We start from the raw sequence: 11,724 nt of genomic DNA, 5'->3' as shown, positions 1-11,724 counted from the left end.
TGACCTTATTGCACACCAGAGAGTTCACAATGGTGAAAAGCCCTATGTGTGCAGCGACTGTGGAAAAGCCTTTAGCCACAAACATGTACTTATTCAGCACCATAGAATTCACACTGGAGAAAGGCCATATAAGTGCAGTGAGTGCGGGAAGGCCTTCAGGCAAAGAGCTTCCCTCATCCGACATTGGAAAGTTCACACTGGAGAAAGGCCTTAGGATAGCAGGGAGTATGCCATTTCCTTGTGCAACATAGCAACTGGCACTGAAGGGGAGCTCGGAGAGTAGCCTTCTGTGAGTAGTCCTCAGCTGGAAGTCGAACCTCATATGTTTCAGCGTTCACCCTGGGGAAGTTCTGAGTAGGAAGCTGGAGCAATGTACTTTGTAACCTGCCCAGGACTCTGTCACCACCAGTGTCTCTGAAGGAAAACCAGCCATGTATGGAAGGGCAGAGCCCCACATTGTGCAAAAGTCACCCCAACATGCTCTACTAGGCAGATCTCTGCTGCTCCTCCCTTTCCTAGAGGAATCCTCAGTAGCTAGAGTCCATTAGAAGTCCTCACTTCCTGCCTTTGCCTCCGCCAGCTGGTTTAAGCAAGCGCATGACCCAGTTTTGGTCAGAAGCTTACCAGCTTTGTTCTACTGGCTGATTGCAGAGAGGGTTTCCATTTTTCATCGATGTTGTTAGTCCCATTTTGCACTTGCGATGGATTTGTCCAGCCTCCAAGTCACCTACTTAGGGAATTGCCTGTCTCACACTGTTCTGGTTTTCCAACCAACACCTTAGTTTTTCAACTACCTTCAATCTTGGGGATTCTGTTCACTTCGTGGGTTGTATTGAGAACAGAATTGGGCTCTGCCAGCCTGAAGGGAGGAACCGCTTTTGTGAGAACTCCAAATGTGGGGACTTGGTGGTGGTAGCCAAATGCCAAAGAACAACTCTTATTTTAGTTTTAGCCTAACTTGCATCACTGCTCAAGGCCTCCTGTGAAAGAATACTCATCTTGTGGGCCTAATCTTTTGACCTGTGTGCCAAGATTATTTGTGTGATCAAGGTCAGTCTGAGGAGCGGGCCGTCATGTCAGTCTCTGGTGTCTCTGGGAGCCGTTTGAATTGGTTCCCTTGTTCCAGAGGGATGTTTCATGTTCCCATATTTTCTTGAGAACTTGGCCCCTTAGGACCTTCGAATCCCCCTGAGGTCTATTATTAATAGGAAGATGTCCCTGTCCCCTAAAAAGACTAGGTAGGAATCCTAATTGGTACAGGGACACTGATTAATAGGGAATTGGAAGCAAACTCTAGGGAATCTGACTCTTCCAGGGGTATATCCACCTGTTTCCGTCACTATGGCTTTGGCATAAGGGTTTATGGAAATTCTTGGGATTCCCATATGTGTGTCTCATGGCTAGTCACTGTCAGAACAATCAACTTACACTTTCTGCAATAAACTACGTATTTATAGTATGCAATTTGAGTAGTTTCATAACATGTTTGTGCCTGTGAAGCAAAGTTTTCTGATTGGCCTTCCAATCCCTCTCCTCCTTACCCATTCCCAGGCAAACCCCATCTTGCTTTGTGTCCCTGCAGATTTCATTTCCTAGAAGTTCACGTATATGGAAGAATAAATGTCTATAGATAGTACTTCAATGTGCGCTCTTGTGTATGTAGCTTTATTTACCTGCCTAATTGTTTTGTCACGAATTGGTCTTTTTCTAGGAGTGATGTGCTCTCCTCACTGACTTGCAGGTAAGAGACGGATCCTGGTACAAGGCAGACGGGACACGAGGAGGAGGGTTCTGAGAGTCTGGTGCATGTTGGGCGCCACGGAGTTTTTGCCTTTATCTTTTTCTTCTTTTAATGATGAATTACACTGACTAATTTTCAAAAGCTAAACCCACCTGACATTTCTAAGGTGAGCCGCCTTTGGTCACAACGTATTTTTATGTATTGTATTTATTTGCTGTGTTTTTCTTAAAGAGTTTTGCGTCTATGTTCGCGGGGGATGTTGGTCTCTATCCCTAATGCCTGGGTGTAGTTGGCATCCCCATAATGCTGTGGCCTTGCACCTTAGTTGGCTAAGTATTCCCTAACTTAACTTTCTGGAAGTTTTTGAAGAATTGGTATTATTTCGTTCTTGTTTTGTAGAACTCCCAACGTGGAATTAACTGGGCCTGGAGTTTACGGGAAGATTTACAACTACAAATTTAGTTTTCATAGTGGATATAGATCTAGAGAAGTTATTTTTTCCCCCTAGAATGAACATTGGTGATTTGTGTCATTCAAGGAGTTGTTTATTTAAGTAGTCAAACCTTTCAAACTATTCTCATTATTTTAGTACCTGTAGAATCTTAACTGGTGCCACCCCTCATATTCCTATGTTAACCTTAAAAATAAAAGTGCCAGTTATGTTACCAGCAGAAAATGGGCTTATTTGGGAATAGCTCAGAATGGCAATCCAGGAGAAACCATGGGTGAATCTAGAGAACAAACATGTGGAATGCTTTTTTAAAAATATTTTTTAATGGTTTATTTATCTTAGAGACAGCATGAGCAGGAGAGGGTCAGAGAGAGTGAGACACAAAATCTGAAGATAGGCTCCAGGCTCTGAGCTGTCAGCACAGGTTTGACGTGGGGCTCGAGCCCATGAACCGCTAGATCATGACCTGAACAGAGGCCAGGAGCTCAGCCGACTGAGCCACCCAGGCTCCCCTAGAATGGTTTTGTTTTGTTTCTGAATAGAGGAAAGGGGAGGTTGGGAAGGGCTGTTACAAGCGAAAAGCCCACTGGAGCAAACTGCGAGCTGTAAGTATAGTGGCGTTTCGTTGGCTGACCTGTCACTGTCTCTCCTGGGCTGGGCTGTTGCAAGGAGGGGAGGAACTCTAACTTCGTCCTGGTTGATGCTATTCGCTTGCAAAGTCCATCTGTTCCTGTTGGGTCCGCAACTGAGTAGTGTCAGGCATGCGTCCCCCTGCTGGTCACCTGTGTCCATTCTAAATGAGGTTTCCCGTTATTAATCTTCACACATGATACCGGTAATGTCTCTTTTTCTTGGTCAAAGTTTATCAATTTTATCAACTTCTCTCTTTAAATGTTCATTTATTTTGAGAGAGAGAGAGAGAGTGCAGGGGAGGGGCCGAGAGAGGGAGAGAATCCCAAGCAAGCCCTACACTGTCAGCAAAGAAGCCAACATAGGGCTCAATCCCACTGATGGCGAGACCATACTGCTTAACCGACCAAGCCACTCAGGCACCCCAATTTTATTATCTTCCTAAAGCACTTAGTTGCACTGATCCTTATGTTTCATATTTTTTCCAAGTTGACTTTTCCCCCCACCATTGCCTTTGATTTTTTTTTTTTTTTGGAGGAGTTTGATAGAATGCCGATGATATGTTTATTAAATACTTGGTAGGGTTCATTGCAACACTTCCCAACTAATTTTAGAAAGTCAGTATTGCCCTGAAGTCAAAGCCAGGTAATGCTATGAAAGTTATGGGCCAATATATGAGCATAGAGGCAAAAAAAATTCTTAACAAAGTTTAGGAAATTGCATTCCTGAAAGTGTGAGATTTATCAGAATCTAGTGAAATTTATCAGAAATGTAATGTTTTAACAACTTAAAAAAGTAAATTAATGTTTATTAGCTAGAAAGTGTAGTAAAAGGTCTGTTTTTTGTTTGTTTTTTTGTCCCAGATTCCTGGAAAAGAGATTTAAAAATCTTGTAATTTCTGGAGATATAGGAGAGATGGGAGTCGTTCCTTTTTTTTTTTTTTTCTTCAAGTCTTTATTTTGAGAGAGAGCTAGGGAGGGACAAAGAGGGGGAGAGAGAGTCCCAAGCAGATTTCTGCACTCTCAGTGCACAGCCTGATGTGGGGCCCAGTCCCAGGAACTGTGAGAGCACGACCTGAACTGAAGAGTCAGATGCATAACCGACTGAGCCCCCCAGGCCCCCCAGGAGGACTTTAAAAGCGCCCCAACCCTGTGAAGCCCACACATAGCCATAGCCAGGCAGAGTGGTTTGCTTGGGAATGTTCCAGGTGCTTTACAACACTTCACAAAAACTTTTGTAAAACAGCAATGAGATTTCTCTTCCATGTTTGTTTTCCAGAGTTTATTGGGAAACTTCCTCACCTGGGGTTTTACTGTGGTTGCTGTAGCTGTGATGTGGCGGCTAGAAAACTGCTGAGGCAGACGTAGAAACCCCGTGTTCTCAGGAGTGAGGGACCTGAGAAACCCCAGGAGGAGGAAAGAATTAGGACCTGCCTGGCGTGGCGGGGAACGCAGGATTTCTCCCCACGCCTCTGGGGAAATGCCCCCTCCCTCTCCCCAAACCACCCTCGGTCCACTCTCCCTGATGCCCAGTCGATGCACCGGGCCCTCCACCAGGGCCTGTAAGGTCCCCCGACTCCATTCCTGCCCCTACAGCATGTGCCCTGGGACTCCGGGCCCTTCCTAGCGGGCATTTCCAAGGTAGCTTTTCTGCCACCAGCGCTTGGGCTGATTTGCTCCCATCATGTGTCCTCCGGTGTTTACATTCAGGATTCAAACCCGGGTGAGTCTCCACGTTGTGCTAAGGTGTGCCCCCAGCTCCCCGTTCTGACCATCAGCGAAGCATCATCAGACCTGCAGGGATGGGGCTAGGACGGGAGGCGGTGGTTCTCTCCACACGCATCCGCTGACTTGCGCGCCGGGTGTCGGGCGCCATCTGGTGGCCCCTCGTAGACTTTTCTCCCTCCGGAGCTCTGGCGAAATCAACAACGGGTAGGATTTGGCCGCAGTACCCGATGCAGAGTTCCAGGAGGCCGGCGACGCTGGTGGGGACTTTCCCGGTCTCGCCGGCCCGTCGCCGCGCATCCGTTCCCTGGAGACTGGATGCGCGGTTCTACTAGGGAGCGGCTCGTAGGCGCTCCCGGGGGGTGGGCAGGCGCCCGCCGGTGCGCCTCTGCCTGCGGGAACCGAGTGAGGCGCCACGGGGGAACGAGAGAGGCTGCCCCGCGCCCAGGTACCGGTCCGCTTCGGAGGGCAGGCCGGCCCGCAGCCCACAGGGAAGCCCGGGGTAAGGTACCCGGGACCTGGCCGTGGTTCTCCGGTGGTCGGAGGCGGCTCCGCGGACGTTCTCGCAAGTTCCGGCCAAGAGCCGTGGGTGGGCCGGCCGCACCGGCGCGGGGGGCCGCCGAGGGTAGATTCTGGCCTGGATTCGTTCTTGCATGGGGTCCGGCGCTCGCTCTTTCTGGGGCCTGCTCCGGAAGTGAGGGCCGTCGCGGGGCCTGCGGGGTGGCGAGGATGGAAGTGACCAGGGCCTGCCCGATGCCGCCACGGGGCTCGCCCATCCAAGGCGCCAACGCGGAATTTTATTTCAAGCCCCAATCTGCCGTCCGGGAGGACCGCTGTGCTTGCGGACAAGCCGAAGTCCACCTCTCGCCGGTTAGCGGCCTCCTCGCGTATCTGAGCACCGTGCGGACACTGTCACTGGGTCAGTCAGGGGGCCCCTTGGGCTCCGGGGCTGGCGGCGATGGGATCGTGCTGTGGGGGCTGGTGGTCGAATCCAGGGGGCTCCCGTGATCCGTAGGTTCCTTTCTTGGAATGCGCGCTGTATTTTCACTCGAAATTGGTTTTGGTTTGTCGGAAAGAGACTGGCATGGTTTTACGCGAGTGAGCTTTAAAACTTGCTTTTTTTGGGGGGGGGCGGTAACGCAATTTCGTTCGCTTTGTTTATAACTGAGTTTGGGTCAGTGTTGCAGTAACCGTACATCTGCGAGCACGACTTCGACGCTGCCTCGATTCTCAGGCGCCCGAGGGCGGCGCGTGTTCTCTGGCCCGTGTGAGCGCGCCCCCCCTCCCCCCCGGCCGGCGGAGGATCCAGGCTGTGTGGCCAAGGCCCCGGGGACCAAAGCAGGCCCGGGGTGTTGACCCTGCTGGCTCCTCTTAGAGCTTCTCGAGATCTCCGTGGTGAGCCCGCTCTCCCGCCCTGGACCCGGCTACAACCAGACTGAAGCCTGACGGTCTCGGTGCGGGGAGCTGTTCCTCCCAGTGCCAGCCTTTTCCTGCAGGCGGGGGAGTGGTGCGCAGGCAGGGGTGAGGAACCCGACCGGCCTCTCCCTGCTGCACCGCTACGTCTGGCTCGGGGCCGCCGGCCCAGCGGCCACTCCTTCTCCGTTGCTTCGCAAGCGGCTCTCCCGGCAGTGGAGAGGTCACCCTGCCGTGCTCTGTGACCCTTGGGTCACTCGGGGATCAAGCCGTGAGTGTGGGTGTTCACATTGGCTTCTAAAGTCGCCTCGACTCCCGACAGTGCGTGGGAAGAGGCGGGATGGAGCGGGGGTCGAGAGGGGGAGGCGCCAGAGCGGCGCGGGGACCCGATAAGAGTGCAAGCCCGACACACAGCGAAGAAGGTAGTGGTTTGAGCGCGCGATGCGTCGCCGTCACCGGCGCACCTCAAGTGGTTTGTTCAGCGTCAACGGCGAAGTTGAAAGCTAGTTCCTGGGCTTTTTCTTGGGGTTCATGGGTCATAAACGGCTGATTATCCGGGAGCCGCGCTGACTTCCCAGGCCGACCAGCGATGGGCGCGGCGCGTGTGCCAGGTCTGTTTTCTGATGCCAGCGGGACCGGTCTTCCAGCTCTCATGGCCCCCCCTCCCTGGGTGCCTCTCGGCTGCTCCGGCTTCCTCCCCTCCCCCCTCCCGACCTCGCTGTGGGCGCTTACCGGACATGGTTGCAGAGCTGAGCCGGGCGAAAGGTGGCTGCGGCGGCTGCACGATGAGGGCCGGGGCGTGGCACACTTGACGCCGTCTGGTTCCGTGTCTAGGGGTCCAGGTTCTGCGCCCCTTTTCCCAGCAACACGACTGCGTTTGAGTTGTTCCCTGCTTTCCGTGCTGCTGTTCCCTGCATGCACTCTCCGTTGACGTTCGTCTCCTGCAGCGCAGCGCCCCCCCCTCCGGCTTCCGCAGCCAGTTCTGCCGCGGGTGTCCGCCCCCCGCCCCCCCGCGGCTGGCGGTGCCTGGGGCTCTGATGAGAGGGGCGGGGACTGTCAAAAGGTCAGTGGGGGCCTCTCTCCGCACAGCCAACTTGGAGCCCATATGTCCCCGGCTCCTCGCTGCAGCCCGCAGTGTCCCTCGCTGGCCCCCTTGGTCTCGTACACTCCTGTCCTTGGGGCCACGCTCACCAGGGCGGTGTGGGCTCCCTCTCTGTGGCCACGTCCACACTTGGAGCGGAGGTGTGTGCCAAGGACGTTTCCCGGGGTCAGTGGTTTTGCTGAGCCAGGTTGCAGGTGTTTCCTGCATGGTTACCTCTGACGACGCGGTTGGCAGGGTTTGGGGGCAGCTTCTGGGGGAAACGGAATCTCTGGCTGCTCGTGCAGCGCTGGGAGTGGAACCTTTACGGTTTCAGCAGGTGAACCTTGCAGGGTCAGCGGTGAGGGTGGCGAAGGCAGCTCCAAGCGCGTGCTGGGTCGCCGTGGGAATCTGCGCACCCTCCCTGCCCTTCGCTGCCGGGTCTCTGCCGCCTGTGGTGTTCTCCCAGGACGTGTGTCGTGGGTCCTACCTTCTTTCCCACGTCCCAGTGTCCAGGCCTGCTTTGGGGCTCTCTCTCCCCTTCCCCCCACGGTGCTGGGTCTTCTGCCCTGTGCCTAGAAAGGCCCTACCTGCCTTCTCCGCCCTGGGACCCACCTCTTCCCCCACCCATGGCCCTAAGCCTTGCACCCCACTTCCCGTTTGAGCCGTGGAGTGTGAGGGGCGTGGGCTTGGATCCCAGAAGCTTGCCAGGTGTTGGTTGCCCAGGGGGCCGGGTTGTTAACGCCCCTTAGCTTTTACGGGTTCTCTGTCCGCCTTGGAGTGCAGTGCCTGCGGACAGGTGGGAGGGCCAGTTCCCGGCTGGACTGTCCCCAGGTCAGGGGTTGACGCCACGGAGTACAAGGACATGGGGTGCTTTCCGGGATGGGGAGTGTGTGTGTCTGAGCTTTGAGCTTCCCTGTCAGGCCTTCTGACCTCTGGGGTCTGATCTGGGCGCGGGGGGGGGGGGGTCCCCTCTGCAGAGACTGGCTGTGGAGGGTCTCTTTCCGCGGGGGTGGGGCAGGAGAGCCCTGCCCATGAAAACTCCTGCCCCCGTCAGCTGCGGTCACCCCTGGCTGCAGTTCGGAGGGTGGAGTTGAGTTGTTGCAGGCCATGTTTGTGATACTCGACACTTTGTTCTGGTTTTTATTCCTTCACGGTAATTGTTAGAGACACACAAAGCAACAAAGGGGGAGGTAGACAGAGCTTAGAGAGACGTTTTTCTGGCCTTGGGCTTGTACCCCTCTGTGCCCTTAGTTGACTGGTCAGTTGCCCAGGTGCCTGCCTCACAGTGTGCTTGGTTGGCAGTTTATTGGCCCCCTGGAAGATACTGTCCTGAGTCCCCGACCCCCCCCCCACGTGTCCCATTTACATTCCAAAATTCTGTACATGTTGTGAGTTGAGGGTTTTTTTTTTCTTTTAAAAGAATAAGCCTTGCTTTTGTGTCTCTTGGTGCCAGTGAAGTTGGGGGGGAGGACTATTCTACAAAGGAGGCTCTTTGGGGACGGAAAAGCAAGGTGTGCGCTGCAGTTTTAGTTTGCTGCCTGTGAAGGTAAGTGTGGGAAAGTTGACCTTTGTTCAAAGAGCCCCAGTAGGAAATGAGGGTGTTAAGGTCTTGGGGAAAATGTGGATGAGCATCCAACCTTGACGTACCCTAGGCCTATGCCCCCATGGATGGGTGTTGGATGTTTAGGTTTACCCTTCTGTTGGGCTGTTTGTAACCTCTGGTTATACCATTGAGACTAGTTGAGAAAGGTGTAACTGTTTTCAGTAGCTTCAATGTAGAAAATTTGATACCACTTGTACTTGGTTTTGGTATGAAGGAAATCTTGAAGGTGTCTTTTTGTTGTTTTGTTGTTCTAGGCCTGCCTATTTATTTTGAGGCAGGAGAGTTGCTCCCACAGGAGCAGACAGAATGCGAATCCACGGTCATCCTGGGGCTTGCTGGCTGGGCTTGAACTCCTGAACCATGTGAGCTAAGCTGGAAGTCAAGAGTCTGATGCTTAACTTGATGTTGAACCACTGAGGTGCGTTGCTCCATGTGAAATGTGTCTTGAAAAATTTTAAGAATTCAGGACACTGGATAAACAAAATACATGACATATATGTTATATGACTGTGGGTGAGGGGTGGACAGAAAATGTGCAAGGAAAAGAAACAAGTATGGGGCAGTTTTAAGGTTCATGTATGTTTTACTGAAATTTGTAATATGTAAATTATACATTTAAAGTATGTTTTCACATAGTGCAGTAGAATAATGAGTATTTTGTGTATCTATAAGTGAGGTGTGTGTGGCAAGAGGAAAAATTAGTCCTAGGTTTCAAGTATGGGAAATTTTTGGTTTCAGAGAAGTATTATTAAAAGGATTTTTGCAACTCCAGGGGAAGGCTATGCTTCACTGAACAGTGCAAAAGCACAGGGTGCCGAGTCTGCCGGGACAGAGACAACCTTGATCATCTTAAATTCTTGTTTCCCACCCACATGTGGTCACAGGAATGGCCCTATGTAATATTGGCGGCAACATTCTGAACTTTCTTGTGTGGTTTTTTTGGGGCAACCTTCATCTCCAGCTGGCCAAGATGAGGGGACTGTTGTTCCCTGCCCCCAGTTAAATCACATTATTTATCACAAGGTGATGGGCCCAAGACCCCACTTCAACAAAGGCCTTGTACTTGTCTCTTCATATACCACACTGTTGTGGGCAACTTCTGCATGTTCACAACTCGGTGCATGTGGTCACCAGCACTAATGAAGTAAGACACACGTAAGGGTATGATTTTTTTTATTGCACTTGTAAAGTTCTGAAGTAGTCTTTTTTTTTTTTTTCCAGTGTTCACAGCAAGCCCACTTTTGGTAAAATTTACACTTGTGTACAAACATTCCGTTGGGGAAATGATTCTGTGTGTAAATGCAGAACGCCAGCAGGGAAGTGAGCACTAACACACCTGTGAAAACCACTGATGTGGAAAAGAACTGCACAAAGCTGACTGCTTTGTTGAGGACACAAGCAGAACTCAGAGCAGTCATTTCCTGCTTTGGAAATTGGAACCGTTTCAATTTGCTGGGACTCAGGACTTCCACGGCTTGGTTTGTTGTAAGATTTCATAGATGGAGGCAGAGACGGGAGGAAAGAGAGAGACCAAGTTATGGAGCCAAGAAAGCCTTTACTGGGATCTGTGATTGCCGGGTGAGGTCCCATAGCCCCGGGTGGTGGAGAGTCGGGGAAAGTCACGCCTGATAGGCATGAGCTTGGGAGGGCAGATTATCAAATAAGGGCCTTTCAGGGGCATGGCGGGATGGAATAGGTCGCCTCGTCTGGAAGCTGGAGCTTCAGGATTGGCTGCTTCCAAATGGAGCAGGACATCCCAGGTCTGCAGGTGAGGGGCCCGGATTGTCTGTGCACGTGTTCTCTTCCAGCCCCCCGAGAAATTGATACAACTGTGTCATCTTAGAGTGAAGCTGGCAGCCAGTCCCAAATCCTCTGTATCCATCTGTTTTAGGTGAATTAGATGAGAGAATATAATGGTGGTGTCCTCCAGTAGTGCGGGGGGGGGGGGGCACCCCACTCGAAAGGTACCGAGTAGGGGGTTGTTGGTGTGATACTTTAATGATTACATAATTCAAGATTTTTGAAGTAAAGACAAGCTCTGGAAAAGGTCATTTTTATGAGGACAGTAGTAAATAAAAGGAATAATCAAGTCATTACAAGGGAGGGATTCCCTAATGGTCTGGCTCCAAGTGGAAGATGAGCCTGAAGAAATTCTAGGAGGTGGTTTACATTCCTTAAGGCCCCTCATCAGTTATGCACGGGCAGGATGCTTATCCTTTAATAAGCACATAAAGCCTTAAAAGTATATGTCTCTTTGCAAAGCCACATTGTGTGGCCCAGAAGGCCAAATACTGTTTGAGGGCAATTTTTGGTAGGAGGCGGATGCAAGACCCTGCCGGCCTCTAGTGCTCCCGCCCCCCCCGGCCAGATACCGCCATGAGTGAGCGACCAATGCGAGGCCATGGAATGGGTCAGCCCTGCCTCTGCCAGCCTATTATGAGCTGCTGCGCAGCCTGGGCGGCAGGTAGATATGGGGGAGCAAGCAGCGGGGAGGGGGAAGGAAGAAGGAAGAAAAGAACCAATAAAGTCTCTGCAACGAATCCCGGTGTCGTCAGTTCTTCAAACTGCGGGCAGTTTGAGCGGCTCCGGCAAGTGGTGGCCCGTACGGGGACCCTCTCATCCTCTTCAGAAGTTTGCAGGTAAGTGTGAAGTGCTAGCATTTAAGGATCCTGAGGAGGGACGTAGGGTAGTAAAGTTCCCGGTCAAGGGACAATGGGGAACAGCTCGTCCCGCGAGCGAGTGACACAAGCTATGCGTCAGCTCATGAGAGCTAGAGGTTTGAAACAGAAGACAGAGACATTCATTACTGCGGTGGAGGAAGCAGCCCCGTGGTATCTGGACACGGGCCATTTGACACCTGGCTCATGGAATAAGCTTGGGAAAGACCTAGAAAGGGCTGATTCTGTAGGTTCCTTACCCCCCGGGGTTATAAGGTTGTGGACAGTTGTGAACACTTGCCTTCAAGACCCAGTCGAGGCTTTTCAGAGCGCTCTGCGGGCTGCTGCCGAAGTGCTGGAGGAAGTGAAAGAACTTCGAGCAGCAATCCAGGAGGGAAGTGCCTCCAGTAGTGACTCTGACTCC

The 11,724-nt window shown here is 52.2% G+C and overlaps 1 protein-coding gene and 1 long non-coding RNA gene across 10 annotated transcripts in view; one reads left to right on the top strand and one right to left on the bottom strand.

Annotated features, from left to right (window-relative positions):
• ZNF772 (zinc finger protein 772) overlaps positions 1-1,642 on the top strand; it is a 5,986-nt gene extending 4,344 nt beyond the window's left edge. For 6 of the 8 annotated variants that reach the window (XM_029924639.1, XM_029924637.1, XM_029924644.1 and 3 more), the window contains one exon: positions 33-1,642. In XM_029924639.1, coding sequence (XP_029780499.1) covers positions 33-214 — 182 coding nt within the window. In that variant the 3' untranslated portion in view covers positions 215-1,642. The remainder of the gene's footprint in view (positions 1-32) is intronic. The other 2 variants (XM_029924641.1, XM_029924642.1) reach the window with 2 other exon arrangements.
• Positions 1,643-11,163: 9,521 nt separating this feature from the next.
• LOC115280111 overlaps positions 11,164-11,724 on the bottom strand; it is a 16,324-nt gene continuing 15,763 nt past the window's right edge. For both annotated transcript variants that reach the window (XR_003903649.1, XR_003903650.1), the window contains exon 4: positions 11,164-11,413. This is a non-coding gene — a long non-coding RNA (uncharacterized LOC115280111). The remainder of the gene's footprint in view (positions 11,414-11,724) is intronic.

Source organism: Suricata suricatta, chromosome 16 (genome assembly GCF_006229205.1).
Source record: "Suricata suricatta isolate VVHF042 chromosome 16, meerkat_22Aug2017_6uvM2_HiC, whole genome shotgun sequence".
In the NCBI taxonomy this organism is placed as follows: domain Eukaryota; kingdom Metazoa; phylum Chordata; class Mammalia; order Carnivora; family Herpestidae; genus Suricata; species Suricata suricatta.
The sequence above is the reverse complement of the archived record's forward strand: the minus strand, read 5'-3'. Positions and strand labels throughout refer to the sequence as shown.